General features: G+C 49.1%; 2 protein-coding genes across 3 annotated transcripts in view; both read left to right on the top strand.

Moving 5' to 3' along the window:
* Positions 1 to 27,588, top strand: part of LHPP (phospholysine phosphohistidine inorganic pyrophosphate phosphatase) — a 68,972-nt gene that overhangs the window by 2,339 nt on the left and 39,045 nt on the right. The window contains exons 2-6 of one of the 2 annotated variants that reach the window (XM_081823325.1): positions 556 to 743; positions 5,055 to 5,208; positions 10,577 to 10,640; positions 11,551 to 11,643; positions 12,307 to 12,644. In XM_081823325.1, the coding sequence (XP_081679451.1) occupies positions 556 to 743; positions 5,055 to 5,208; positions 10,577 to 10,640; positions 11,551 to 11,643; positions 12,307 to 12,414 (607 nt within the window). In that variant the 3' untranslated portion in view covers positions 12,415 to 12,644. Of the gene's footprint in view, positions 1 to 555; positions 744 to 5,054; positions 5,209 to 10,576; positions 10,641 to 11,550; positions 11,644 to 12,306; positions 12,645 to 27,588 lie in introns of those variants that run through there. The other variant, XM_081823326.1, reaches the window with a different exon arrangement.
* On the top strand, positions 12,644 to 18,253 carry LOC145722115 (phosphatidylinositol N-acetylglucosaminyltransferase subunit Y-like; the record flags this gene model as incomplete). The annotated part of the gene is made up of 1 exon (XM_081823327.1): positions 12,644 to 18,253. A coding segment is annotated over one exon (255 nt), but the record flags the coding sequence as incomplete, so codon positions are not given.

The following is a 27,588-nucleotide window of genomic DNA, read 5'->3' as shown; positions in this document are numbered from 1 at the left end:
TGCTGCGGACGTTCGCGAGAGACCTCTAGCCAGGCCAAGGGGATGGAGTGGTGGAGGGGAGATACCTGGTGGGTCTCGGGAGATGGGAGAATTGGCACGTGTAGAGAGGCACCGTGTCCCAGGCAGAAGGAGTGGAGATGTGTCCCGGGTGGAGGGAGTAGGGACATGTCCCAGGAGAGGGAACAGAGATGTGTCCCAGGTGGAGGGAGTGGAGATGTGTCTCAGATGAAGAAGTGGAGGGTGTCCCAGGCAGAGAGAGTGGGGACAGAGACGTGTCCCAGGTGGAGGGAGTGGAGACATGTCCCTGGCGACAGGCTCAGTGAGGACGGAAAGGAGGGTTGTGGGGCAGGGTCGGGGTTCCCCGGAAGGGGTCAGCTCCAGCTCAGCAACCCCATCCAGACCCCGGGGTCAGCCGAGGCCGGCCTCAGGGAGCCACGGTGGTCTAGCCCCCGCTGGCGGTCCTGATTGCCCTTGGGAGGTAACCTGGCTTCCTCCTTGGAGGCCCCATGCTCCAAGTCTGACAGTACCTTCTGCCTATCGTGTTCCCACTTCCAGACTGAAGCGCTCGCAGCTGAAGGTGAGGTTCTGCACCAACGATTCGCAGAAGTCCCGGAGAGAGCTGGTGGGGCTTCTTCAACGCCAGGGCTTCGACATTTCCGAGGGCGAGGTCACCTCCCCGGCCCCAGCCACCTCCCTGATCCTGAAGGAGCGAGGCCTGCGGCCACACCTGCTTATTCATGACGGTAGGCCTGCTGGGCCCTGGGCTTGGTGGGGGCCAAGGTGCCTCCTTTCCAGGTGGGGGCTGAGGGACGGTGTCCCTCTCATCTGGGTCAAACCACTGGGGAGGACATGAACACTTGGCTCATGGGCCTGTGGGGTGGAAACCTCGTGGGCTCCCTGCTGGGGACCAGACCCGTTCCATCCCTGGCTGAGTACCAGAGGATCCTTAGAGGCAGTTTCCAGATGGAACGGTTTTTGCAGAGGAAAACCCTGAGCCTGATTTCTTTGATCTAGAATGGACCAGGAGGGCAGGGAATTGTCACAGGGGCAAAATTTTAGCTTCTAGGGTTTGTGGGGTGGGGGGGGGGGAGGGGAAGGAAGGGAAGGAGGATGAGGGGCTAGATTGAAGTCCATAGGTTTGTGTCTGCCACCCCCCATCCCCTCCACTCCCCCTACCTCCTCTGTCCCCCTCCCCCAACCCTGAACTTGAACTCTACTTGTGAATACCAGCCCTGCTTTCTGGCAAATGGCACAAGGTTTACATCCTGATCTTTGTCTGAATGCAAGGAAAGAGCCCTTTTGACCCTCTGTGGAGAGTTTTTCTGGAAAGAAGTGGAAGGAGCAGTATTATCTGGTGCCTTCTGAATATTTAAAAAGAAGAAACATAAGCACTTCTTCAGAATTCAGGACACTTCCCTGTCGTTGCACTGAGCCCTCTTTCTTCCCCTGCACCGGGTATTTTTATTTACAAACCACTGGCAGAAGCAAGCATACTTTTCTGCCTCCCGGCAGGAGTGGGGCCCCCAGAGGTTGAGGGTGCTCCCTGAAAGGCCTGAGTGTCAAATCCATAGCTCTGGAGCCAGTTGAGGGCAATATGCCCAGCCTTTAGAAATCCTCTTTCTCAAAATCCTTCCTCTGTGATCTGGGATCTCTGCCAGTGTCTTTAGAACAGGTCTTCAAAGAAAGAGAAAAACTTAAGAAAGAAAATCCCCACCCCTGGGGAAAAGGGAGGAATGGGGGTGGAATGAGCTGGGAAGGGGAGGGAAATTCAGTGTTTGCCTTGAAGGGGGCATTAATCGATATTAGAGCTTGAGCAGGCTGGAGGGGAAGCCAGATGCACTCCTGCATCTGTTTTCCATAAATATGCCTGTTTTCAGACTTGGAATCTTTTTCCAGGTTTTATCGTTGATGAATTCCACCCCCTGCAACATTTTATTATGAAATTTTCAAACATACAGCAAAGCTAAAGGAATTCTACTTGAAATATTTGTATGCTCATCACCTGACTTTACCAGTGACATTTTACTATATTTTCGTTATGTCTACCCATTCTTCTGTCCATCTTTTCATCTTATCTTTTTTTCTTAAGATTTATTTATTTATTTGAGAGAGAGAATGAGAGAGAGAGGGAGAGAGTGCTTATGTGGCAGTGGGGAGGGGCAGGGAGAGGGAGAGAGGAACTCTAAGCAGACTCCTCGCTGAGCGCAGAGCCCAACGCAGGGCTGGATCCCACAACCTTGAGATCATGACCTGAGCCGAAATCAAGAGTCAGACACTTAATCAACTATGCCATCCAGGCGCCCCATTATCTTATCTTTTTGATGCATTTCAAGGTAAATAGCAGACATTGGTACACATCTCGAAAACACTTCAGCACATCATTAACTAGAGTTCAACATCTGTTTACATTTTTTTCTTTTGATACAAAATTTATGTACAATGAAATGCAAAAATCTCAGGTGTACTTCTGCTGAGTTTTGACAGATGCACACGTCTGTGTATCCCGAACCCCTATTGTGATGCGATCTAGAACTTTACCAGCACCCTGAAAGTTCCCTCACGTGCTATCCGGTCAGTCCCCATCCCCTACGCTCTTGGAGGCACCCACTATTTTGATTTGTTTCGTCATGAATAAGTTTGCCTCGTTTAGATTTTTATATAAATAGTATCATGCAGCATCTAGTTGTGTCAGGGGCTCTCCAGACCACCTTCAAGCTTGACAATTTGCTGGGAGGACTCACAGGGCTCAGAAAAGCTGTCAGACTCAGTTATAGTTTAGCACGGTGAAAGAACATGGATTGAACTCAACAAAGGGAAGAGAGGTGTGGGCGAACTCCAGGAGAATCCGGACATGACCTTCCAGCAGTCCTTGTCCATGGAGTTGCCCTGAGACGCACTTAATTCTCCCAGCCGAGATGTGTGACCATACCTGCAACATGTAGTCACCCAGAGGAGCTCACTGGATCCTTGTGTCGGGTTTTGAGTAGGGGTTGGTCAGGTAGGCACGTAGCGCCTGTGGACTGACCTTGGCTACTTAGTCTCCAGCCCCCCAGGGCCTCAGGCTTACAAAAACACTCTCTCTCTCTTTTTTAAAAAGATTTTATTTATTTATTTGAGAGAGAGAAAGAGAGAACGTGCGAGAGCATGAGTAGGGGGAGGAGCAGAGGGAGAGGGAGAAGCAGACTCCCCACTGAGCGCAGAGCCCGACCTGGGGCTCGATCCCAGGACCCTGAGATCATGACCTGAGCTGAAGGCAGATGCTTAACCGACTGAGCCACCCAGGTACCCTGAGGACCACCTTTCTTTGGAATCTGCAGGGTCTGAGCAGCCCCAACATACTGTTGTTGAGATGGACCTGTATGGTTGCAGTTATCAGTAGGTTTTTTTTCTTTTTTGTTGCAGAGTGCTATTCCATTAAGTGAATATGCCACGCTTTGTCCATTCCCCTGTTGAAGGACACCTGACTGTTTCCAACTTCAGGCTATTAGGGAGGAAATCCGCTACGAATGTTTCTGTGCAATTCTTTTTTTTTTTTTTTTTTTTTTAAGATTTTATTTATTTATTTGAGAGAGAGAAAGAGAAACAGCATGAGAGGGGAGAGGGTCAGAGGGAGAAGCAGGCTCCCTGCCGAGCCGGGAGCCCGATGCGGGACTCGATCCAGGGACTCCAGGATCATGACCTGAGCCGAAGGCAGTCGCTCAACCAACTGAGCCACCCAGGCGCCCCAATTCTTTTTTTTTTAAGATTTTATTTATCTATTTGACACAGAGAGAGAGACAGTGAGAGAGGGAACACAAGCAGGGGGAGTGGGAGAGGGAGAAGCAGGCTCCCGGCCAAGCAGGGAGCCCGATGCGGGGCTTGATCCCAGGACCCTGGGATCATGACCTGAGCCGAAGGCAGACGCTTAAGGACTGAGCCACCCAGGCACCCCTCTCTGCAATTCTTTTGGGTAAATACCTAGGAGTGGAATTGCTGGGTCGCAGGGTAGGTGGCTGTCAGTTTTATCAGAAATGGCTAGCCTTTCCCCAGAGGGCTGTCATTTCACATTCTGGCCAGCTAGCTCTTAGAGCCGCTCTGCTTCCCCACCAGCACTTGGCAGTGTCAGTCTTTTTAATTCTTGCTATTCTGGCAGGTTGGAAGTGATATCATGTGGTTACTTCCATTTGTTAATCCAGCAAGGTCAATATCTAATACCAAGATAGCTGAGAGTCTGTTTCATCCTAGGAACTGAAGACATAAGGCCGATGACTCAGTTTAGCCTTGCAGCGTTCTCGGTTTTAATTTAAAATTGGGGAGGGTAGGGGCGCCAGGGTGGCTCAGTCAGTTAAGCGTCTGCCGCCGGCTCAGGTCATGATCTGGGGCTTCTGAGATAGAGCCCCGCATCGGGCTCCTTGCTCAGCGGGGAGTCTGCTTCTCCCTCTGCCTGCCGCTCCCCCTGCTTGTGCTCTTTCTCTCTCTGACAAATAAATAAAATCTTTAAAAATGACATAAAATAGGGGAGGGCAGAGAAGGCAAAGGAGGAAGAGGCTTTGCTAAGGGTATTGGTGAGCAGGAGGGATCAGCTGCTACTCCTCTCAGCACGTCTGTATGTCCCGGCTCTCCTGTCTTCCATGGGGTTGGGCTGGAATGTTCGATGGTCTTTACAGTTTAGGTCCAGCAGTACCGACCCTGTAAAGGTTGCCAGCAGCCTCATTTCACCCGACATCTGGGAATCTGTGTCTTCCAGGCAAATGCCCCTTCTCACTTGCGGAGCTATGGGTTTCCTGCCTGGGGGATTGAACTGAGTAGCCCCTGGGGTAATGCCAGTGTTGGGGTGGGAGCCCCAGGGACGGGGCCGTCTTTCTCCTGACAAATCCTAACTGTGGGGAGTGGAATTCCTCATCTGTAAAATGGGAGTAAAACCCCTTCCTTACCCACCTCCAGTACAGCTGGGAGGATCAGGAAGCACGTCTGAGGAAGGGGCAGGGCCCACATGGCAGACAGAAGGTGTCCCTGGTAGGAGACGGGACATAGGCCACATCTCCCCAGGGCTTTATCCCTCTTTTTCTTTCCAGGAGTCCGCTCAGAATTTGATCAGATCGACACGTCCAACCCCAACTGTGTGGTCATTGCAGATGCTGGAGAAGGCTTTTCTTACCAAAACATGAATAAAGCCTTCCGGGTGCTCATGGATCTGGAAAAGCCTGTGCTCATCTCTCTGGGAAAAGGGTAAGTCAGCTTCAGGAAGAATGTTTCCGGCTGCTTTGGACGACGCTCTGTGGGTCTCTGGCTTACAGAATCAGTATACAGTGCAGAAAAGTGGGTGTGGGGTGGGCACAGGCTGCCTTCCTTTTCCCTCCCTGCTTTTTTCTCGCTTTTTCCTTCATCCTTCCTTTCTTTTAATAATTTGTGAGGAAATGAGAATCCTCTGACTTCGGGGGAGCTGGCTGGTCAGGCTTCCGTGTGGACGCTGGGCTGGGAGAGGCTGGGGCCGGGGAGGGTCGCTGCGGACGGAGGCCCCGTCGAGGTCTCAGAGCGCAGGTGCTCACTGTCCCAAGGTTAGGTGTGTTTGCACAGGATACAGCACAAGGCACTGAAGGATTATCTCCAGGGGACACCTAAGTAGTAAAGAGGAGGCTCGAGGGCCTGGAGGAATGCTCTGGGCCAGGCTGCACATCTCTGGCCGCAGAGCACAGTCTCTGTAAAGTCCTGATTTTGTTGCCAGCATTTTTGCCTGAGTCTTTAGCACAGTCCTCACTGTCTCTTTCTTTAAAAAAACCCAAGCCAACCATGTTGGTTATTTTTCACAACTTCTTTTACCACCAAGACCGCGCATGTTCGTGGAAGGAAAATGAGAGAAAACAGATGAGCAGAAAGAAGAAAACAGAAAATATTCCCATTCCACTGCACAGGTTAACAGCTGTCAGCACGTTGGTGTGTTTCTTCCAAGTGGTTTCTGGTGCAAAGAAATCATTACAAAGGGACGTACTCGGAGCATCAGTATCAAACCTGACCTAGTTTTGTCACCCGGGTTTTTGTTGTTCACCAGATAATAATTTGTGAACAACTTTCAACTCAATAAATAAATGTCTCTGTGGCACAGTTTTGCTGTAATCTTTTTTACAGGATATCCTGTAGTTTCTTAAACCGATGCCTGTTGATGGACATTATTGGGTGGTTTCTGATCTTCTGCCAGAGTAAGGCCGAGATAAGCATCTTCACGTTTAGGATGATGTGCGTATCCGAGGCTCTTGATACATGTTGCCAAGTTGCTTTCCAGAAAGCTGTGCAGACTTACTCTGTCATCACCAGAAGCGGCACTAGGATTTGAGTCACGGGCTCTTAAAGTTGCAGGGACCCTCTGGAGCCCTGCCCCAGCTTTTCGTGCCTGGCAGGGATTTGGGGGCCGTGTCTGGGGAAGCCTTTTCCAGCTTGGGTGCTTCTGCTGATCGGGAACTCCCTCCCTGTGTCCGCTGGATGGGGCTGGCTATTGGAGTAGTCAAGGGAGGGACCTTTTGTTCGTCCAAGCGCCATTGCTGAGCACTTTATGTACTCCATTTTGTTTCATTCCCGCCACAACCCTGTGAGCTGTAGGCAAGAGCAGCGCCATTTTGGAGGTGGGCTTATCGAGGCCTAAGGAGGTGAAGTAAGCCAGGGTCCCGGGCCAATAAATCCTGTCACTTCCAGGCTACATTCGAGAGCAGATGTTTGGCCCTCACAAGATCTTAAATTGGGGGCGGGGGAGGCGTGTTTAAAAATGGGAGATTTTATATAAAATACACAGATTTCTGGATTCTTCTTAAAAAATCAGAAGATCTAATAGTTCAGGGCCCCACATTCCACCACACCCAGAAGCTTAGCTGAGGCCACTGCCTCCATTAATTCCAGCTGACCGCAGACCCCACCACTTCTGTTGTCCCCTTCACCAAGCTCAGAGTCTGCTCTCACTTTACGTGCACTGTTTTGGTTGTTTTTCGCATGGTATTTTTTCATGGCTATGTCTCTGTCAAAACAGACGAACAGAAGAGATTTCAGGAATGAGAGGACAGATTTCTTTTAGGAACTAAAAATATTCTAGTGTGTTTATCATGCAAATAGAATGTGTCCTGTATTAGTCAGGATTCGTCCCAGAAACAACCAAGAGAGGCTAGGTGAGTCCAAAATCTGCAGGGCAGGCTGGCGGGCTGGAGACCCAGTGAAGAGATATGGTCCGAGTCCGAAGGCTCTCTGCTGACCGGATTCCTTCTTGCTCGGGGAGGTCACACTGTTCTGTTTGTGCCTTCAACTGATTAGAGGAGGCCCACCACAGAATGGAGGGCAATGTGTTTATTCAGAGACCACTGATTTAAATGTTAATCTCACCCAAGAAAGACCTTCACAGAAACATCCAGAATAATGTTTGACCAAATATCTGGCACCTCGGCCCAGTCAGGTTGACAAATAAATTCACCATCCTAGCCCCTTTCTGACCTCACAACCTTCTACGGTGTAGAGCACTATAAACCGTGGAACCTGGCCTGCTTACCTCCCTTACGTTCCGGGCTTGGTCCTTCAGGCGTCCCTAAGATCACCAGCCCCTCACTGGAGAACAGCATAATTAAGAAGCCCTGTTGTAACTGATTTACGTTAAAACTTTTTTCTTTAAAATTGTCCCTAATTGTTAAACTTTATTGTTCCAGATTGTGGGTAGTGGTCAAAGTAGATATGTTGTTGAAAAAGAAAAAGAAACAGAATCAGTTGCTTTTTAGCTTCGTCATTCTGCAGTAAATTCAAGAGTAGGCAAGGGCTGGTTTTACAAATAAGCGATTAGGGGTGCCTCTGACTTAATGGGGCTTCTGACTTGGGCTATGGGTTGGGCGCTTGGAAACGAGGGACAGGAACTGAGAGCTTTCGGGCCCAGGTCAGCACTGGGACAGCCCAAGGACCCATGAAGAGCTGCTGTCCTGTCCAAGTGGGGGGCATGGACGGCGAGGGGTCGTCCTCCACCAGCGTGGGGCCGCACGGTGCCCCCAAGGAGGCAGGATCGCGGAGGCACTGGGGCAGAATGTCCTCCTCCTGGAAATGGAGTGATTTACATTTGGCATCTGTTTGGACCGAGAGTGGGAATTGCCTTTGTAATTTCTTCTGTCATGCTGCCGTCAGAAAATTAAGCTGTTTACGCGACAGACTATGGAAGGTTAATGGTTCTTGTGGGAAAGGTCAAGTGGTCATTTTGAAGGGAGGTCGTGCTGAATAATCGGAAGGGCAGAAGAATAAAGCATAAAATCTATCTGACTGCTTCTGCCCCCAGCCCTGTCCTGTCTCCCCAGCATCCCCAGTTTCTAGTTTGTGGCTGGAACACTCACATTCCAGCCAGGCCTCCTGTTGCTTTCGTGGTGCCAGTAACAGAAGATAGGATATCAGATCTCTTAGGTTTTGGGAATAACCTGGGCCTTTATATTTAGAAAAAATTAACTTAGGTACTTGTATTTCCTGTGTCTCTAAAAATGTTTTCAGCTAACAGATGGCCTTCAAGGTGGCTTTTGGTTTTCCTGAATGAGTAAGGAATAAAGGGAAATTCTGGACACTGTAAAAACAAACCCAGATTCAGTTAAAAAAGAAATTGTAAGGTTTCTAATTTTGATTTATGGAAGTCAGTTTTTTCTTTAGGCTCTAGACATGAGTGTAACAAAGACAAGGTTTTGATTGTGTATTTTAAGCTGCATGCTCAGGTTTTTCCTTCCATCGGGACTAAATTTAAACTTCAGAAAGTCCAGGTTCCTGTCACTTGGGAAGAAAGACTGGGGAGTATGGGCCAGGCAGAAGTTGTGCCGTGGAGGTGTCCTTGGAAGGTTTTTCCAAAGGGAGGTACACCCAGCTCAAGTTGGCCCAGGGCACTGGCCAGAGGCCCCCAGAATCCTCAACTCCAAACAGAGCTGTGCCTGTTGCAACAAGGTGGCGTTGTTTTTAATTTGTCCTTTGGCTTCTGGGTCAGCCTCTCTTGTGCTTTCTGCATTCTCTCCTCACCTCTGTCCTTTGTCCCTGGCTCACCTTGACATGTCCCTTCCTCAGGGAGGCCCTCCCTGGTCCCCCTCCTGTCCCTTCTGGGCTCCCACTGCCCCCTTCTTCCCTTCCCACAGCAGTCAGCACACAGAGGGCGAGGGGACGAAGCTGAAGTCTGGGCCTGCAGCATCGTCTGGCCCATGGGGTCCTCAGCAGTGCTGCTGGTTGATTCTAAAAGCCTTGCAGGCTGGCCTGCAGAGCCAGAGAATGCTGAGTGCTGGGTGAGTGTGGGCAGGCGGTCAGGCTCCTGCAGCCTTCAGGGCCTCAGGTGGGGCCAAGAGGAACAGGCGGGACTCCTGGGTGCGCAGAGCTGGAAGAAAGGGGACAGCCCTGCGGCAGCTCCTGGGAAGCTCAGTTCTAACATTTCAGTAGGCACAGAACAGGTTGCGACTCCCACAGATGGGAAAGACTTGTGTTCATCCTTTCTGGCCCAGCTCATAGCTTACTGCCTGTAGCCTGGTCTGGGTAAACAGAATAATAATATTTTCTAATATTTTTTGAGTGGTGTCTGCATGTGAGACGTCATGTTAAGAACTTTGCATGCATTATTTTGTTTGAGCCTCGCAACAATCCATGAGGTGGGCACTGGGGCCCCTGCCCCCCCCCCCCCATTTTACAGATTAGGAAACTGAGGCCCAGAGGACTTGAGCAACCCAAAGTCCCACAGTTAAAAAGAAGTAGAGCTTGGATTTGGGCCCTGGAGTCAGCGTGCTTCACTCTCTTTTCTTTGGGTCTCTGCGTACGCGTTGTTCAATGTTTCTCCGACTCAAAGGGCATGGGAAAGAGAGGACACCTGACGTGATGGGTCTCAAAACATTTGAACAGTCCTGGGCTCCCATTAACCCTGTCTTTTGAGCGGCACAGATTAAACTACCTTTGACCCTCTTTATAGTCAAATGGCTTTGCTCCGAGGGAACCGGGCTTGGTCCACCACGTGTCCTGAGGGGTCTGTGTGGCCCGGGGTGGGCCAGACGGTGGAGGCCAGGGCCAGCGCAGGGCTCACGGCCTGTCCTCAGAAAGGCACAGTCCCGCAAGCCGAGCAGTGGCGGTCTCCAGTGAGACAGGGAAGAGAGAGTTGTCCTCTCGTGAAACCATCTGGCGCCCCTGAAACCTGGCACCTCGACTTCTGGCTAATCGGAGATGCTGCGGGGTGCCATGGAACTAATGGAGTTTTCTTCGGGCAGCAATTAAGGGTTAATTATTAGCAGGTAGGGGTTCACCACATGCTCTGTGGACCTTCTGCCCTTTCCCAGAACACAGGCCACTTGCCTTTCTGTTGCTGACAGGATCCGTGTGCCCCTGGGGTCCCCATAAGGCTGGCAGCAGGGGGCCACTGGGACTGAGAGCTGCTGGCCCACTGTCCCTCCTGCCCGGGCACGGTGACACGCCGCTGGGCTCTGTTGTGCCGACCTCTGTCGGTCGTTCCCAGCGTGGCGTCTGGACTGACCCTCACCCTTGGCTCTGCTCTCCTGAGCTGGCAGAACCAGGACAGGGCAGTTTCTCTTAGCACAGCTCCCGGGCTCAGCTCACTTTGTTCCCTCCTGCTCTTTTGTAGACGCTACTACAAGGAGACCTCGGGCCTGATGCTGGACGTCGGTGCCTACATGAAGGCGCTCGAGGTACCTGCCCTGAGTCTGTCTGTGCCTTCTTCAGATCTCAGGGCTGTCTGGGATGTTTCTGGTCTTTCTGGAGAAGGGGGTGTACTCCATGTCTGAATCGCCTCTTCTGTTTCCAAAGTAGGGCCTCCTGTTCGGGGCTTCAAGCTGAGCGCCCCCTCTGCTCCAGAGCGTGGCCCGTCAGCCGCCCTGGTTGTCACTGTGCCCTCCTGTCCCTCCTGCTCCTCCCCACACCCTAGCCCGCCTGCCGTGGACCCGGCTGGCCTCCAGCCTGCTCACTGCTGCTGTCCTCTCAGACTCTCGGCTTCCGTCTCTGTGCGGGCCACCTGCCTCATCCCTGACCCTGCTCATCTGCAACACCTTGAGCTTGATGTGTCCTAATGGGACTCCCTCCTGACTCCGTCCTCCAGTTTCCAGGGCTGGGCCCAGATGGGGCTCCCCAGGGCCCACTCTGACCCATGCCTGCTCAGCCGCCCCAGGTCAGCTGACCGGCCATCCTCATTGGTACATAGGCTCCTGCCTACCCGCACTTAGGTGGGAGGGCTGGGCAGACTAACAGATAGAGCCCTGGGCCTTTTCCCCTGGAGGGCCTGTGACAGAGTTGGGGGCATGGGAGAAGCAAGTACGCAAATGAGAGCACCAGCCAAGGTGGGGGGGGGGGTGGCCCACCTCCTGCTGTGCTCAGGTTTTTGAGCAGATGTCAGGGGGCCTGGTGGGGGTGCCCTGAGCATCCTGATGCTCTTGCCTCTGAGATGTGTCTCTCAGCCCAAGCGTCCTGCCTCTTGGAGGCCCCTGGCCCGTGGGTGCACATTTGGGGCACTTTTCCCTTGATTCCCCAGAGGGAGGCCTTCGGAGCAGTATTCGCCTTTGGCTTCATCCTCAACTCGTGCTGTGTCCTTTTCTCTTTTCCCAGTATGCCTGTGGAATCGAAGCCGAAGTGGTGGGGAAACCTTCTCCTGAGTACTTCCAGTTGGCCCTGAAGGAGATGGGGGTGGAAGCCCACGAGGTAGGGTGGTCTCTCAGGGGAGTGTGTGTGTGTGGAAGCCGCTCTGTCGGGGACGGCCCGGAGCATGGGCTGGAGGGCTCGGGCAGCCTGTGGAGGTTGGCTGGGCAGCCAGGCGTGGGCCCTTCCACCCATGAGAGCTGATTTTACTGGGAAGGGGGAGAAGGACCGCAGAGGAGGCCCACTGAATGCTTTCAAGCAGTTAAATTAGTTTCAGCATAAGAGTAAGACACAAAGGCCTGTGGCCGTTTCTAAGTGACATCTGCTTCTTCTCTGGAAGGATAAGAATTGACCAGCCTACCAACGTGTTAAAAATAGTTCGCAGAAGAGGCGAGGAGCGGGCAGCCTGGGGATGGGCGGAAGGCGTGGGGGGCTGGCCGAGGGTCGTGGGCTGCCAGACCGTGCTCGCCTCAGTCTGCGGGGTACACGCCATCACCTGCGGTGGCCCGGAGGTGCCTTCACGCGTTTGGGTGGCGGAGGTCAGCAGTCAAGAGCAAGAGGACAGGGCATCCGCCCCGCGCCTTCCACCGGGCGCTGCTTGAGTTCCTGGTGTGCCTGCCCTCTGAGAAGCGGCTCAGATATGAAACATCGACCAACGAATTGATGAATGAAGAATCGGGAAGAGCCCATCCCATTATTGACGGGATTCCTCATATGGTACCGCAGGCGGCTAGGATGACACGGCAAATCAGAAGCAAGAAGAAATGGAGCAGCTCTAGAGCACCGTGGAAGACAACACACACAACTGAATTTTCTTTCTTTTTTTTTTTTTAAAGGTCTTATTTATTTGAGAGAGAGAGACAACCTGAGAGAGTGTGCAGCATGAGCAGGGGGGAAGGGCAGAGGGAGAGGGAGAAGCAGATTCCCCACTGAGCGGGGAGCCTGATGTGGGGCTCGATCCCAGGACCCTGGGATCATGACCCGAGGTAAAGGCAGACGCTTAACCGACTGAGCCACCCAGGCATCCCACAACTGAATTTTCTTAATACCACTTACCTTTTAAAGAGTCCGAGTGGCAGGGAAGACGTGGGGGAGAAGAATATCTCTGCGTCTTCCTACATTGACTGTCCTTATTCTGTCGGTCTCCTTGGCAGGACTGTTCGGTTCTGCCTCCGTGGAAGAAAAGCTCATACGAGGCTGCACCAGCCCAGCCAGCCTGGGCTTTTCCAGTCGGTCCCTGCCCATGACCATAGCCGTGTGTGTGTTCTCCCTCTGCCTTTGGACTTGGATGGCCATCTCACTCTGCAGGCATAATTAAGGCAACCAGAACCGCTGGGGCGCCTGGGTGGCTCAGTCAGTTAAGTGTCTGCCTTCAGCTCAGGTCATGATCCGAGGGTCCTGGGATCGAGCCCCATATTGGGCTCCCTGCTCATCTGGGAGCCTGCTTCTCCCTCTGCCTGCTCTGCCTGCCGCTCCCCCTGCTTGTGCTCCCTCCCTCCCTCCCTCTCTCCCTCTCTCCCTCTCTCTCTCTGTCAAATAATTAAACAAAAAATTTTTTTTTTTTGTATAAACAAAATCTTAAAGAAAAAGACAACCAGAGCTGAGATAATGTATAGATTAATGATACGTCTTGAGTGGTTATCTCTGAAAGCTCAACTACATGGAAATCCTGGAAACCTTAATTTGCAGGAAAGGTGCTCTGCCTTGCTGCTCTCAGAGATTTAGGGCTATGGGAGGCCTAAGCTGCAGAAATTTCTTTCACTGCACTTTGGTTCTGCCCTTGTTTTTCGAAAACTCTAATTTGTAACTACTGTATCAGAAGAAACATTTCAACCAAGTTTTTCCTTGGAAATTAACAGTCCTACCTGATGACTGTCCCATCACCTGATGACTTTATTTCTTACCCCATCCAGCGAAAAGTTAATAATTACAATTTAATATGTTTATTCTAGACTCAGAGTGTTGGGCAGAGTCCCATGTTGAAGCTGCCTGAAATAACTCCGAAGGGGCCATGCGGGGCTGCTTGTAGACAAGTGCATTTGAGCTAGTGTGGCAGAAAACCACGATAAAATGGAAATTTTATGTCCTTGCAAACATTCTGAGTTTGTAAAACTACCTTCGTCTCTTTGACATCAAATGCTTACGTTAGTAATGATAAGAGGACACTTTTCCATAAAAAAAAAAAACAACAGTTCATTGAAAAGACAATACGTAGCAAGATTCAAATATGTAAGAATAAAATCATGCATCTTGCCACCCTTACGGGATGACTGTTTTTGAGACAGATGGCCTTCCCAACATACGTCTTTAAAAAAAAAAAAGCAGTTACGATTTTGATGTCCACAGGGCCCCCCATTTCCCAGGGGATGTGGAGTTGGTCCCCAGCAGCAGGTGGTTTACGGAGAGCGTCGTTGAAAAGACAGTGGGCACATGTCTGCAGCCGGCTAAGGCTGCCCTGATGTCTGTTTTGGACATGATGCTGGGGACATTGTCAGCACCCTGCGGTGAGGCAAGTACCCCCAGGATCACTGTGGTGCTCCCTTCTTGTTGGATCCGAATTTCCCACGTGTTCCTGTCTAGAGCGCTGGTATTTCACGATGCATGGAGAAGGCTGGCTGTCCGCCCCGGAAGTCTAGAACCTCTGCCCCCAAGCCTCCTTGACATCTGTGAATGTCAGGGCACAGGGAGTCAGGGGTCCCCAGGAAGAACCCAGGAAATGCCTTGTGAGCCTTGTAGGAGAGGAGAAGCTTGTGTTTTGAATGAACAAAGACCACAGGCTTAACCACCCTGGGTTTTCACGACTTTGTTTCCTAGGGCAGAATTTCTTTTTTTATTGTGGCATATTTCAGAGGGATTCTCCCCATATATCCATCACTCAGATTTAACAATTAAAAGATTTTGCCACATTCCCTTCTTTTTCCTTTTTCTTTTTTAACTTGGTTTTTTTTTTTTTTTGCTGTTGTATTTTATTTTTTTAAAAGTTGATGGTATTTTGAAGAGTTTATTTATTTGACAGAGAGATAGATAGAGCCAGAGAGCACAAGCAGGGGGAGTGGGAGAGGGAGAAGCAGGCTCTGCACTGAGCAGGGAGCCTGATGTGGGGCTCGATCCCAGGCCCCTGGGATCATGATCTGAGCCGAAGGCAGATGCTTAACCATCTGAGCCACCCAGGCGCTCCTTGCTGTTGTATTTTAAATCCCAGATTTGTTGTTATTGTATCCTTTCATGTTGTAGTACGTCTTTCCAAAAAAGATGGTTATTTTTGAGCTAACTACATTATGTTAATACATCTAACAATGGCCAAAAAGCACACAAAAAGATACTCATTGTCATTAGTCATTGGGGAAATAAATGCAAATCAAAACTACAGTGAGATCCCACCTCACACCCACTTGGATGGTCATCCATAATAATTTTTTTAAAAGATTATTTATTTATTTATTTGACAGAGAGAGCACAAGCGGGGGGAGGGGCAGAGGGAGAAGCAGGCTCCCCACTGAGCAAGGAGCCCGATATGGGACTTGATCCCAGGACCCCAGGATCATGACCTGAGCCGAAGGCAGACTAAGCCACCCAGGCACCCCTATCCATAATAATTTTAAAGGCAAAAGCAATGGAAGATGGCCAGCATTGGCAAGGATGTGGAGAAATTGGAACCCTTATGTGGGGACACTGGCCAGATGTGAAATGGAGCCAGCCACTCTGGAAAACAGCTTCTGGATGAGGTAAACAGAAGCACCATATGACCCAGCAATTCCACTCCTACGACCGCATCCAGAACAATTGAAAACAGGTGTTCAAACAAAAACTTATGCATGAATATTCAGCAGCACTGTTCACAATAGCCAAGAAGTAGAAATAATGCAAATGTTCATCAGCACGTGCACGGATCAACAAAATGTGGTCTATTCACACAATGGGATATTTCAGCTATAAAAAGAACAAGATGCTGATAAATGCTACACTGTGGATGTACCTAGAAAACATCATGGTGAATGAAGGCAGCCAGACACAAAGGGCCACATTTTACATGTTATATGGCGTTTATATGAGATGTCCCGAATAGGCAGATCAGAGATACAGAACAGATTAGTGGTTGCCGGGGCTGGGGGAGGGGGAGTGGAGACGGGCTGCTGATGGGGACAGTCTCCCTTTGGGGTGATAAAAACGTCTGGACCTGGACAGGGATGACGGTCATACAATATTGTGAATGTACTTAATGCCACTGATTTGTACGCTTTAAATGCTTACGTTGGTAGATTTTGTGTGTGTGTGTGTGTTTTTTTTTTATCACAATGGGAAAAAATCTACCTACAAAATCAACAGTGATTCCTTAGTATTATCCAATAATCAAATTTAAATTTCCCTCGTTGTCTCAGAAATGTTCTTTCATGTTGATTTGTTTGAATCAAATCCAGACAGGGTCCGTATCTTGCATGTGGTGGTTTTGTCTCCGAAACTTCTCATTTTAACTTTTTAGCATGGAACATTTCAAGTAACTATGCAAGTAGAGTAGTATAATGAACTCCTAGGTACCATCACCGAGCTTCGCTAACGATCAACTAACAACCACTTAGAAAAAGCTTATTTTTAACTGTTCATTTTGAAGAATTTCACACTTAAAAAAGTTGCAAAATTAGCACAAAGAATTTCCTTATGCCCTTACACCAGCTTCCCCAAACGCTAACATCTTACATAACAGTCATTGATCAGTGATAAAATCAGATGTCATCAGCCAGCCCACCAGCGTCTTTGTCTGGGACACGTTGCTTATTGCAATGGGATCCCCCAGGGTCCTTCCTTCTGGGCCGGTTCCTCAGTCTTTCTAGTCTTTAAGGACGGTGGCATTTTTGAAGAGTACTGGCTGGTTATTTTGTAGACTATCCCTCAATTTGGTTTTTTTCCTCGTGTCTCCTCATGATTTAATTTAATTTTAGGTTACGCATTTTTGGCAGGAATGTCCCAGAAACAGTGCTGTGCCCTCTTGGTGCATTCCATCAGGAGGCACATGAGGGTACGTCTCCCCGTCGTTGGCTGAGGTTCACTTTGATCAGCGTGTCGGAGGTGATCTGTGCCAGGGTTCTCCACACTGCAGAATTACTACTTGTCCCATTTAACTAATAAGTATCTTGTGGGAAAGCATGTTGACTGTATAAATAGCCGCTTTCCCATCATTCTTTTCCCCTCTTAATGTTTGCGTCCACTGATAATTCTTACCGAAGCAGTTATTACAGGGTGTTTGCCAAACAATGAATTTATATTTCTATCATTCCTTCTATATTTATTAGCTCGAATTGACTATAAGAAAGAGCTTTCCTTTTTTTCCCCATTGATTCATTTATTCCAACATGGACTCAAGGATATTTGTTTTATTCCCTAAGTTACAGTCCTTTCCTATTGTTATTAATTTTGTTGCTCAGATTGTCCCATATTTGGCCATTAATTAATCTTCAAGATTAATAGCCGCTTGTTTAATCTAGACTCCATCCGTTCTTCTCCCCTAAATTATTTTGAATCATATCCCAGAAATCCTTACTTCATCTGTAAATATTTCTGTGTCCCTAGAAGATAGGAATTCTTTTAAAAATCATAGATAATGCCATTGCCATGTCTAAATAATACCAACAATAATTTCGTAATATCATCAAATATCCAGTCATTGTTCACATATCCTTCATGGTCTTAAAATTGTTTTATGTTGCTTACAATTTGTTTGAATCAGATCCAGATGAGGCTCTTGCATTGTGATTGGTCAATGAGATTCTCAAGTGTTTTTTAATCTACTGATTCCCCCCAGCACCCCCCCCATCTCCCTTTTGTTTTTCCTTGCAACGTTATGAAGGGGAAACTGGGTGGTTTGTTGTATGGAATTTCCCATGGTCCGGATTTTGTTGATTGTGCCTGTGGTACACTTTCATGTTCTCTTCTGTCTTCTGTTCTCTGAATATTGATAGTTAGATCTAGAAGTTTGGTCAGAATCTGGTTCAGTTTTTTGATGACTGCTTTATAGATGGTGGTGTGTCCTGCATCAGCAGGCTGAGAATGTCCAGTTTTCTCCTTTTGTGTTATTAGCTGCTATTCATGATTGGTGCTAACTCCTTTAATTCATCAAGGACTGTAGAATGGAGCTCTTTGAATTCTGTCATTCCTTCTTCATTTTCCCCTCTGGATTACTTCTACCTAGGAAAACTTCTCACCAACTGTTTGTTACCCTGAGGTACAGTTCACATAGGGAACTCCAGATAAATGCCTGTTTCTTTCTCATTGTTCATTAGTTTTCAAAATAATGAGTTGATTCTCTAGCATCCTTCCAAGGTAATGAAGGAGATTTAAAACTGCATATATCACTATAAATAGATAGACATAAGCAGATTTGATGTGTTTCAATCCATTGCAGTCATGATCTTATTCATGTAGAAAGTATTTCATCTTTGACCAGTGGGACCCCCTTAAAGTTGGCCTCTGGGTCCTTCTGACCTGACCCCAGTAGTCTCTGAGGTTCTTTACTTCCTGTTATGACAGGATGTTCCACACCTGCCTTGCACATTTCCTGTCTCAGGCTTGGGATTCACCTTTCTTCCCAGGAGCCATGCTTACCTTTAGTGGAAAATGGTATTTGGAAACCATAATTGGAACATTAACAGTTCTTGTTGCTACTGGGCTGATCATGATTTCTAAGCCTTTTTATTATTATTTTTTTATTTTTTTATTTTTATTTTTTTTTTTTTAAAGATTTTATTTATTTATTTGAGAGAGAGAATGAGAGACAGAGAGCTTGAGAGGAGGAGGGTCAGAGGGAGAAGCAGACTCCCTGCCGAGCAGGGAGCCCGATGCGGGACTCGATCCCGGGACTCCAGGATCATGACCTGAGCCGAAGGCAGTCGCTTAACCAACTGAGCCACCCAGGCGCCCTATTATTATTTTTTTAAATTTAAGATTATTTATTTATTTTGGGGGGGAGCACGAGTGGGGGGAGGGGCAGAGCAGAGGGAGAAGCAGACTCCCCACCGAGCAGGGAGCTCGATGTGGGGCTGGGTCCCAGGACCCTGGGTTCATGACCTGAGCCAAAGGCAGGTGCTTAATCGACTGAGCCACCCAGGCACCCCTTTTCTGAGCCTTTTTAGTCACTAAGGCTCAGAAAAGTATCTATCTTTAAACATGAACTGCATCTGGAGTTCGTACTGAAACCTCTGATGCGTCAGGCCTGTGGGTTTCTACTTGACCTCATCAGTCTTCTCTCTGTATTTCCTTTTTCCACATCAAAAATCTTGGCTCTCAAGGATACCAACAGAATCAGGCCATTTGTTTCCGTCCATAGTACACGTGGGAGTCTTGAATCTCAGAAACTGTGGGAAAGAACCAAACATGAGCAGTGTGGTGCTGCCACGGGGCTAGCAGTGCCCCGAGACTGGGACACTGTTGTGGCTGGGGTCCCAGTGACTGGACGGCCGTCAGTATCCCTGTCCCGACTGATCGCTGAGTCTGATGGGACCAATTACCCTTATTGCTGAAGATTTCTTGTTTGGACAGTTCTTTTTTTGTATAGAGCACCTCCCTCTAGAGATTTACAGCCAAAATGCTCTATTCTAGAGCCACAGGTATAGTTCTGTCTGGATGGTCTGGCACCAACAGGACCCTCTTTGAATTTGCTTGTAATTTTTAGGGAACTGGTTTTCAACATTTACATTTTTTTATAGTTATGTAAAATATTTACTTGGCTTCAAAATCAAATCCACAAAACAAGAGATAGTCAAGGAAGTAGAACTTCTGTCCTTTTCTTTCTCTTTCTAATCATCTCATTGGAGCCCTTTTTATAAATATTATGGCTTACCTTTTCATTTCTTAAATATAAACAACTATGTGTATATATATATATTCATTTATTTTTAAAATATTTTATATATCGGGGCACCTGGGTGGCTCAGTCGTTAAGCGTCTGCCTTCGGCTCAGGTCATGATCCCAGGGTCCTGGGATCAAGCCCTGCATCGGGCTCCCTGCTCGGCAGGAAGCCTGCTTTTCCCTCTCCCACTCCCCCTGCTTGTGTTCCCTCTCTCGCTGTGTCTCTCTCTGTCAAGTAAATAAATAAAATCTTAAAAAAAAAAAAAAAGCTCACGCGAGCAGGGGAAGGGGTAGTGGGAGAGGGAGAGAGAGAATCTCAAGCAGACTCTGTGCTGAACGTGGAGCCTGATTTGGGGCTCAATCCAACGACCCTGAGATCACAACCTGAGCCGAAACCAAGAGTTGGATGCTCAACCAGCTGAGCCATCCAAGGTCCCCTGTATATATTTATATTCTACTCATAGGATAAATTTAAGAGAGAATAAATTCTTAAGATAATTTGTTACAGAGTAGCAGAAAGGCTAATGTAACTTGAGTTTAAAAACCAGTATTGGGCGCCTGGGTGGCTCAGTTGGTTAAGCGACTGCCTTCATCTTTGACCAGTGGGACCCCCTTAAAGTTGGCCTCTGGGTCCTTCTGACCTGACCCCAGTAGTCTTTGAGGTTCTTTACTTCCTGTTATGACAGGATGTCATGGGTCATGATCCTGGAGTCCCTGGATCGAGTGCCGCATCAGGCTCCCTGCTCGGCAGGGAGCCTGCTTCTGCCTCTGACCCTCCCCCCTCTCATGTGCTCTCTCTCTCATTCTCTCTGTCTCAAATAAATAAATAAATAAATAAAATCTTAAAAAAATAAAAAAATAAATAAATAAATAAAAAATAAAAACCAGTATTTAGGGGGCGCCTGGGTGGCTCAGTCGGTTAAAGCGTCTGCCTTTGGCTTGGGTCATGATCTCAGGATCCGGGGATCGAGCCCTGCGTTGGGCTCCCTGTTTGGTGGGGAGCCTGTTTCTCCCTCTCACTCTCCCTCTGTGCTCTCTCTCTTTCTCTCAAATGAATAAATAAAATCTTAAAAAAACACCCGTATTTAGAATTGTACGTCATGACATCATCATTGGTTATATTGGATAGTTCAACCTGGCATGGTTCCCCTCTCCCTTTTTTGCTTTTTGGCACTTTTCAGTTATTTTTGCAGCGGGCAGCTTTTACATTCTGAACGAGAAACTGCCCTCCCCGCACCTCAGAGAGCAGCTGAGGCCCGTATGGGGGGCAGGTTAATCTGGGCATCTCATTTGGCGGGGGCTGGGGCTGTGGGGTCGGGAGTGGGGGGCTTCGGCTTGGGGATTCCTCGGGAATCTCTGTGTGTGATGAGGTTGAGGTCCCTTCGGCAGTTGATTGCGAGCATCGGAGGCCCTGGGTAGCTGAGGGATTGTTTTCTCTGGCGGCTCTGAGCACAATCTTATTTACCTCTCACATTATCGTTCTCCCTTCCCCCCTCACGTGTCATTTCTGTCTCTCCCCTTGACAGATAGTTGAGCCGTAACTGCATGTTGTTAACGCTCTCACCCCGCCGTTTTTCTAAAATGTTCGTTAATGTTGTTTTGAGCCTCAGGATATGTAGACATTTTAAGGCAGTATTTCAAAATAAGGCCATTTCAAATGAACTGTGTCTTATGCACAAGGTAATAATTCTCTGTTCCTGCTTCTTTATTTTTAATGAAAAATGCCTATGAGGAGCGATCCTCAGTGCCAGGTGGTGGCAAATCTTAAATTTTTCAAGCTGCTTTAATCAATAAAGTTATCACCAGTCATTTCCCTTGATAACTGCTCCTTCCAGGCCCTGGCCCTCTTCCACTGCTGAGTCCTCTGCCTGCGCTTGGAATGGACATAATCACCCAAATCCCATTTTCACTCTAACCTTTCCTCAATAGCCTAGAAATAACAGATTGCTGGTATTACTCTAATAGATTGGAAATTCAAACCTCTTAGAGGTAACCAGGCCCTTTCCGGGATTCAGTAATAAGGCAAAGAATAACATACCTTAAAGGTTACTTCTAGAAATACCTAATTTCTCATGGCTTAAGGCTTCAGAATCCGTGGGTGGTTTTATAGCTTCATACTGAAGCCCAAATGATGTGAAGGTTTTGGCAGTTTTCCATAAACATAGAAATTGCGTCCATTGCAAATTATGCGGGTTTCGTGGAAATTGGGACTGTTGAAACCAGAGGGCTTAGTTAGCACAGGAGCCAAGAAGCTGGGGGTGACTGTTTAATAGATGGGGGGCCTGAGGCTTGGAGAGGAAGGACCTCGACTACCTGGAGCACCGCATGTGCTGGGCACACCAGGTACCATCATGTATCTGTTTATTTCACGAAGTCCTTACTCCAGTCCTTGTCCTAGGTACTTGCATTTCCATTAGGGCAGCATTTCCCCACCTAGGCACCCTTGACATTTGGGGGCCAGATCATTCTTTGTGGTGGGGGGCTTCCTGTGCAATCCTTTCCCTAGTTGTGAAACCACAGATGTCTCCCAGTGCTGCCACATGTCCCCCTGGGGGCCAGATTGCCCCCAGTTGAGAAGCACAGCATTAGGGAGTAGTCACAGAGACCCTAGTACTGAACCCAAGATTACTCTGCTGAGGAGGCATGTGGCCACGAACCTGTCCCCTCCAGGCCTTTGCTGTACCCCGGTTCTCAAGGAGGGGGCCGACCACATAGCAGGATTTTTAGGCTTGGTAATTGAACTTTGAAAAGGTGTATTTAGTAGTACAGGATTACTAGCTGTTTTGAAAACTACTAAATATTGTTGGCAGACTACATACTGTAGACAATAAAGTTAGACAGGATCTTAGGTGGGGAGGGTAAATGCCCTCAGGATGGCCTATCGAATATGGGGGGCAAGGTTTGTAGGTTTATCCTGAGAGGGCTGGGCATAAAACATGGACGCTGTCGTTCTGCTCACTGGTTCTCGATCATTCATTCTAGCTACGTGGCTATGGGGACAGGCTCTTACCCTAGTGGCGAGACCTGTGGCTGGGGAGTGAATGTCATGTGGGGCCACTGGGGGCCACTCATTTCTCTCATGGCCTCCTCCCGCTCATGGATTTCCATGGAAGGCCCATCCCCAGTCCCCTCTACAGCTCAGGCCCTGCCCCCCAGTTGCGTGCACACACTCGGCTGTCAGTTCAGGGACACCTGGCTGGGACAGTGTGAGCCTGGAGCACCGGGAGAGAGCGAGCCGGGGGAGTGGCTCGTCCGCTCCTGCAGCCCCGATTGGAACGTGAAGCTCTGTCCCCAGACAGTGACGGGCCTAGCACTGCAGCCTCGGGTTTGAGAGCATCTGGAGTTTCGGGACGTTACGGCTCTGGGTTTGCCCTTGGCTTATATCTCAGTCACAGGTGTGTGTAAAACCTTTAAAACCTGACTTTTCTTAAGCTGCCCCCCTCCCCGCCCCTGCCACCAAGAGCCTTTTTTAAAATAGATTTTCTTCTCCTCGAAGCACAAGAATTTTATCGTATGAAGTAACTGATGTTCATTAAAGGAGATAGGAAGGGACACCTCCGCAGGAAGCCTGCTTCTCCCTGTCCCGCTCCCCTTGCTTGTGTTCCCTCTCTCGCTGTGTCTCTCTCTGTCAAATAAATAAAATCTTAAAAAAAAAAAAAAAGATAGGAAAAATTCAGAAAGTACAAGGAAAAAAACTTCATCGTCCCACTAAACTAGAATAACGCAAATCATGCTTAACCTTTCCAGTTTTTTTAGTTTCTATATATATATATTTTTTAAAGATTTTGTTTCTTTGACACAGAGAGAGCACAAGCAGGGGGAGCGGCAGGCAGAGGGAGCAGGGAGCCCGATGCGGGACTCGATCCCAGGACCCCGGGATCATGACCTGAGCCGAAGGCAGACGCTTAACCGACTGAGCCACCCAGGCGCCCCAGCTACTGTAATGTTCTTTACCATCCCCCACTGTTGGACATTGAGCTTTACTCCCAGTTTCCCTCTTGTACCCAACTCTGTGAACACCCTTGAATGCACGTCCTTTAGTATGTATCTGATCATTTGTGGAGAAATCCCACCTAGTGGGGAAGTCGTCAGGCCATGATGCACATTGCTTATTTCTGTTTCAGAAAGGTGGTGTCAGTTTACCTTCCTTACCAGCAGTAATCCCCCACATCCTCACCACACCGTGTTTCTTACTTTCTGTAAAACAGTGGTCTTTGAGTTGTGCTGTGTTGGTATTGTTCCTGACGAATGCGGCAGACGGTGGAGGTGGGGGGGATTACTTAGCAGTGAGCCATCTGCAGGTCTCTGCGGGGGTCTGGGTGCACGCAGAAGACCCGGGGCTTCTCGAGTGCTCGATGTCTTCTCGAGGTGTCTCCCCGTGGGTGTGTGCGCCCCTCGGGCTGAGATCCGGACGGAGCCCAGCGCTCCTTCCCCGCCAGCCCTACTGGCCCGCAAGAGGGAGAGTGCTCCTGGGCAGAGCCCCGGGATGACCAGAAAATGTGTGCCACGTGGGCTTGCTTGGGAAAGCTCCTTGGCACTGAAAGTTCGCGCTCCCACACATCATCACCTGTTAGAACAGTTTCTTCCCCGGGCACCCGGAGGGTAAAGAGATGGTGGCAGGAAAGATTTCAGAAAGGTGAACAAATCCACGTTAGGGCTCGAGCCAGAAAGCCCGTCGGCAGGGCTGTGGTGCGCCCTCCAGCCCTCGGGATTGCCGTGCTCCCTCCGCCGCAGTGCAGTCAGAGAGGAGGTGCCTCCCGGGCCTGACAGGTAGGGGTTTTTTATTTCCCCCGACAGTGCACCTCTTGACCTCTATCTTCTTGCCAATGATTTTTTAAATCCTAAATGATTTGGCAATAATTGCTCCTCCTGGCGTGATTATTGCCCTTCACCGATAGTAAATCTGTGAAATCCCCAGGGGCCCCAGCGCATTTGGGTATATGAGCCCACAAGCTGGCCCGGACAGGCATCACTGCCCCAGGCAGCTGCGTACCCCGCGCCTCCGGCACCCCTGCGCCCCCCCAGCCTCACTCGCGGCTTCGGGGCGCTGCCTGGGTCAGGTGGTGGCTCGTTGTGCACAAGCCCAGCTGCTGCTTCTCCAGAGTGCTCCCGCCGAGGGCCCAGGTCTCTGCTTCCATCTTTGGGGGCCGCAGCAACAAATGTGCTTACCCCCAAAGTTCTGGGGGGGCTCTGTTCTGAGGGGGAAGAATTTCTGCTGCCTTGGGAGTGCATGGGCACACAATTTTCTATTCCCCACGAGCATGGAAGGCATCAGGCTTGACCTGCAATAATTGGAAGGCCTGTTTCATTTCCAAGGAACTTTTAGCAAGGTGGCCCCTGGAGCCTCGGGGGGCAGTGGACAGGATCCTAAGTTGGAGTGTTATGCATGTGCACTGGCTCACTTAAGGGTTTCGGGACAGCTCTTTGAGAGGGCAAAGCAGAGTCTCATACTGGGGCTTATGGCTGGTTCGGCCGCCTGGGCCGAGCGTCCCCCCTGCTCCAGCCCCCTCCTCCCAGCCGAGGCGTGTGGTGGCCTGGGTGACCCCGGCTTGCAGGATCACGTGTGTGTACAACAGGCTCTGCTGCTATTCCCCCGTCAAGTCCGGATGCACGCGTTGCCACTGGCTCTTTCTTCTTTTGTGATTGATGATGTCCCCAGAGCTGCGTGGGAGCTTGATAGACACACGAATTACACCCGTTTGGGTTTGGCCGTGTTCTCCCCAGCATCAGTCATTCTAGAAAAAATTTACAGTTTTTACCATATCTGGTACTTGCCACCAGCACTTTTATTTACTTCATTTTTCTTTAAATCAGGGTCCTGGGATCGAGCCCCCGCATCGGGCTCCCTGCTCGGTCGGGAGCCTGCTTCTTCCTCTCCCACTCCCCCTGCTTGTGTTCCCTCTCTCGCTGTGTCTCTCTCTGTCAAATAAATACAATCTTAAAAAAAAAACAAACATAAAAACTTAAATAATTAAAAATTTTTTAAAGAGGCTCCATGCCCAGTGAGGAGCCCAACACGGGGCTTGAACTCACAACCCTGAGATCAAGACCTGAACGCTTAACTGAGCCACCCAGGTGCCCCTAAATAAATGTATTTTATTTTAAAAATTTATTTTTAAAGATTTATTTATTTATCAGAGAGAGAGAGCAGAGTCAGGGGAAGGGCAGAGGGGGAGAATCTTCAAGCAGACTCCCCGCTGAGTGGGGAGGCCGACGTGGGGCTCAATCCCAGGACCCTGAGATCATGACCTGAGCTGAAACCAAGAGTTGGACACTTAACCAACCGAGCCACCGAGGTGCCCCTAGATAAATGTATTTTAAAAGGAACTTTGATCACTCCTATAAATGGAAAACCAGAATCACTTACCATAAATAGATTACTCAAAAAATGAACGCAAACTAGTTACGTTAAAATGCATGTCCTTGTTCTACCTAAAATCAAATGGTGTGTCTCCCGTATGACTTTGGGAAGTGTGGGATTCGAGAAAGGATCCGAGGGCATTAGTGAAGCATATAAAGTTTAGGATATTCACTGGAAGAAATGCAGTTCCTTTCAAGTTCTTCACGCATCTTGCGGGGTGGGAGGGGTGCTGTAGCCACTCGCCTTTGGCACAGTTCTTAGCGCTGGTGTTCATTGTCCATGTCCAAGCTTCCTCCTGGGGCCAGCATCTGCCTGTGGCTTCACTGATGAAGGCCCCTTCAGCCTCTGCTTGAATATGATCGAGTGATGGGCTCAATACCTGCGAGACAGCCCGAGCCGGTTGTTAAAAGAGCCTCGTGTGCGCCCAGAACTACCTCCCTGGCCTCCAGACTGGCGCCAGCTCAGTCTTTGGCCTTTTCCACAAGCTCCTCCTGATTCCTCCAGCTATTTGAATGCCTGTTCAGATGTTTTCAAGGACAGTTGCTTCAGGCTCATTAGCCTGTACTTTGTGGAATTCACTGTATGGCTTGCCTTGGTGAATGATGGCAGACGGGTTGTTAGTACACGTGTGGTGTCCCCTGCTGGGAATGCCTTCACCCCTTTCCCTACCTCCTAACCTGGTTGGCCTCTTTTGCTCTTCAGATCAAAGCTCAAAACCTTACCTCCTCCAGAAAGCCTTCCCTGACCACCACCCCCTCACTGCCTCCTGTACTTTTTCATAGGTCTTGGCTATGTATTTGTGAAATTACCTAGTGAACATCTGTCATCGTTTTGATTTTCCTTGATTTTGGCTTGTGGGTTCATTCATTGGTTTGCCACACTTGGCATCTGGATTGCAGAGAGGAGACTTGTGGAGTAACTGTTGGTTTCGAAGCTTCTGTCCCGGCAGCATCAGGACACCTGCCTTGTCATAGGAGTCTGGTTTCTCAGGCCTGTCTGGCCTCCAGCCACGTAAATTCCTGACTGAACTTGAGAACAGATCTAGGAACACGTTTCTAGATGTCTGAGGCGTTGGACTGATTTCTTCCACGTCTTCTCCTGAAAATATTTTGAAGCTTTTTTTTTTTAAAGATTTTATTTATTTGACAGAGAGAGACACAGCGAGAGAGGGAACACAAGCAGGGGGAGTGGGAGAGGGAGAAGCAGTCTTCCCGCAGAGCAGGGAGCCCGATGCGGGGCTCGATCCCAGGACCCTGGGATCATGACCTGAGCCGAAGGCAGACGCTTAATGACTGAGCCACCCAGGCACCCCTATTTTGAAGCTTTTAATCAGAGTTCTGTGGTAGTCGAGTGAGGGAAGCTGCTCTTTTTTCTTTAAAAATACATTTATTTATGTAAGAAAGTATGAATCAATTTGAACAAGAATATTAATAATACATATTGATACTGGCAAAAGGAAGCCCACTAATGACTAAGGTTCAGGCAACACTGACGTAGACTCTACCTTGGTGACCAGTGAAGAGTCCGGTTGGCTTTGCCTCCTACTTGTCTCCAGACGTGGACAGCCACGCTGTCATCCCGAATACCGATCCCCTCAACAGGCTTTTGTTGGTCATCAGAGAAGTGCCAGCATCAGCATACATCCGTGCCTGTGGGAGCTCACGCGTTGCTGGAAGAGAGAGATAACCAGTACAATGCAGTAGGGGGCGTGCAGTGCAAGGTGGTAATCCAAGGGCTTTGGGAGGGCCTTGGAACCCAGACGGGTTCAAAGGTGGTAGTCTTGAAAGCCTGTTGGGGGTTGGCCAGT

This window comes from Leptonychotes weddellii, chromosome 6 (assembly GCF_054177405.1).
Source record: "Leptonychotes weddellii isolate Sample4059 chromosome 6, ASM5417740v2, whole genome shotgun sequence".
NCBI lineage: Eukaryota > Metazoa > Chordata > Mammalia > Carnivora > Phocidae > Leptonychotes > Leptonychotes weddellii.
Note: the sequence above shows the minus strand (reverse complement) of the source record. Positions and strands in the feature narration are given on the sequence as shown.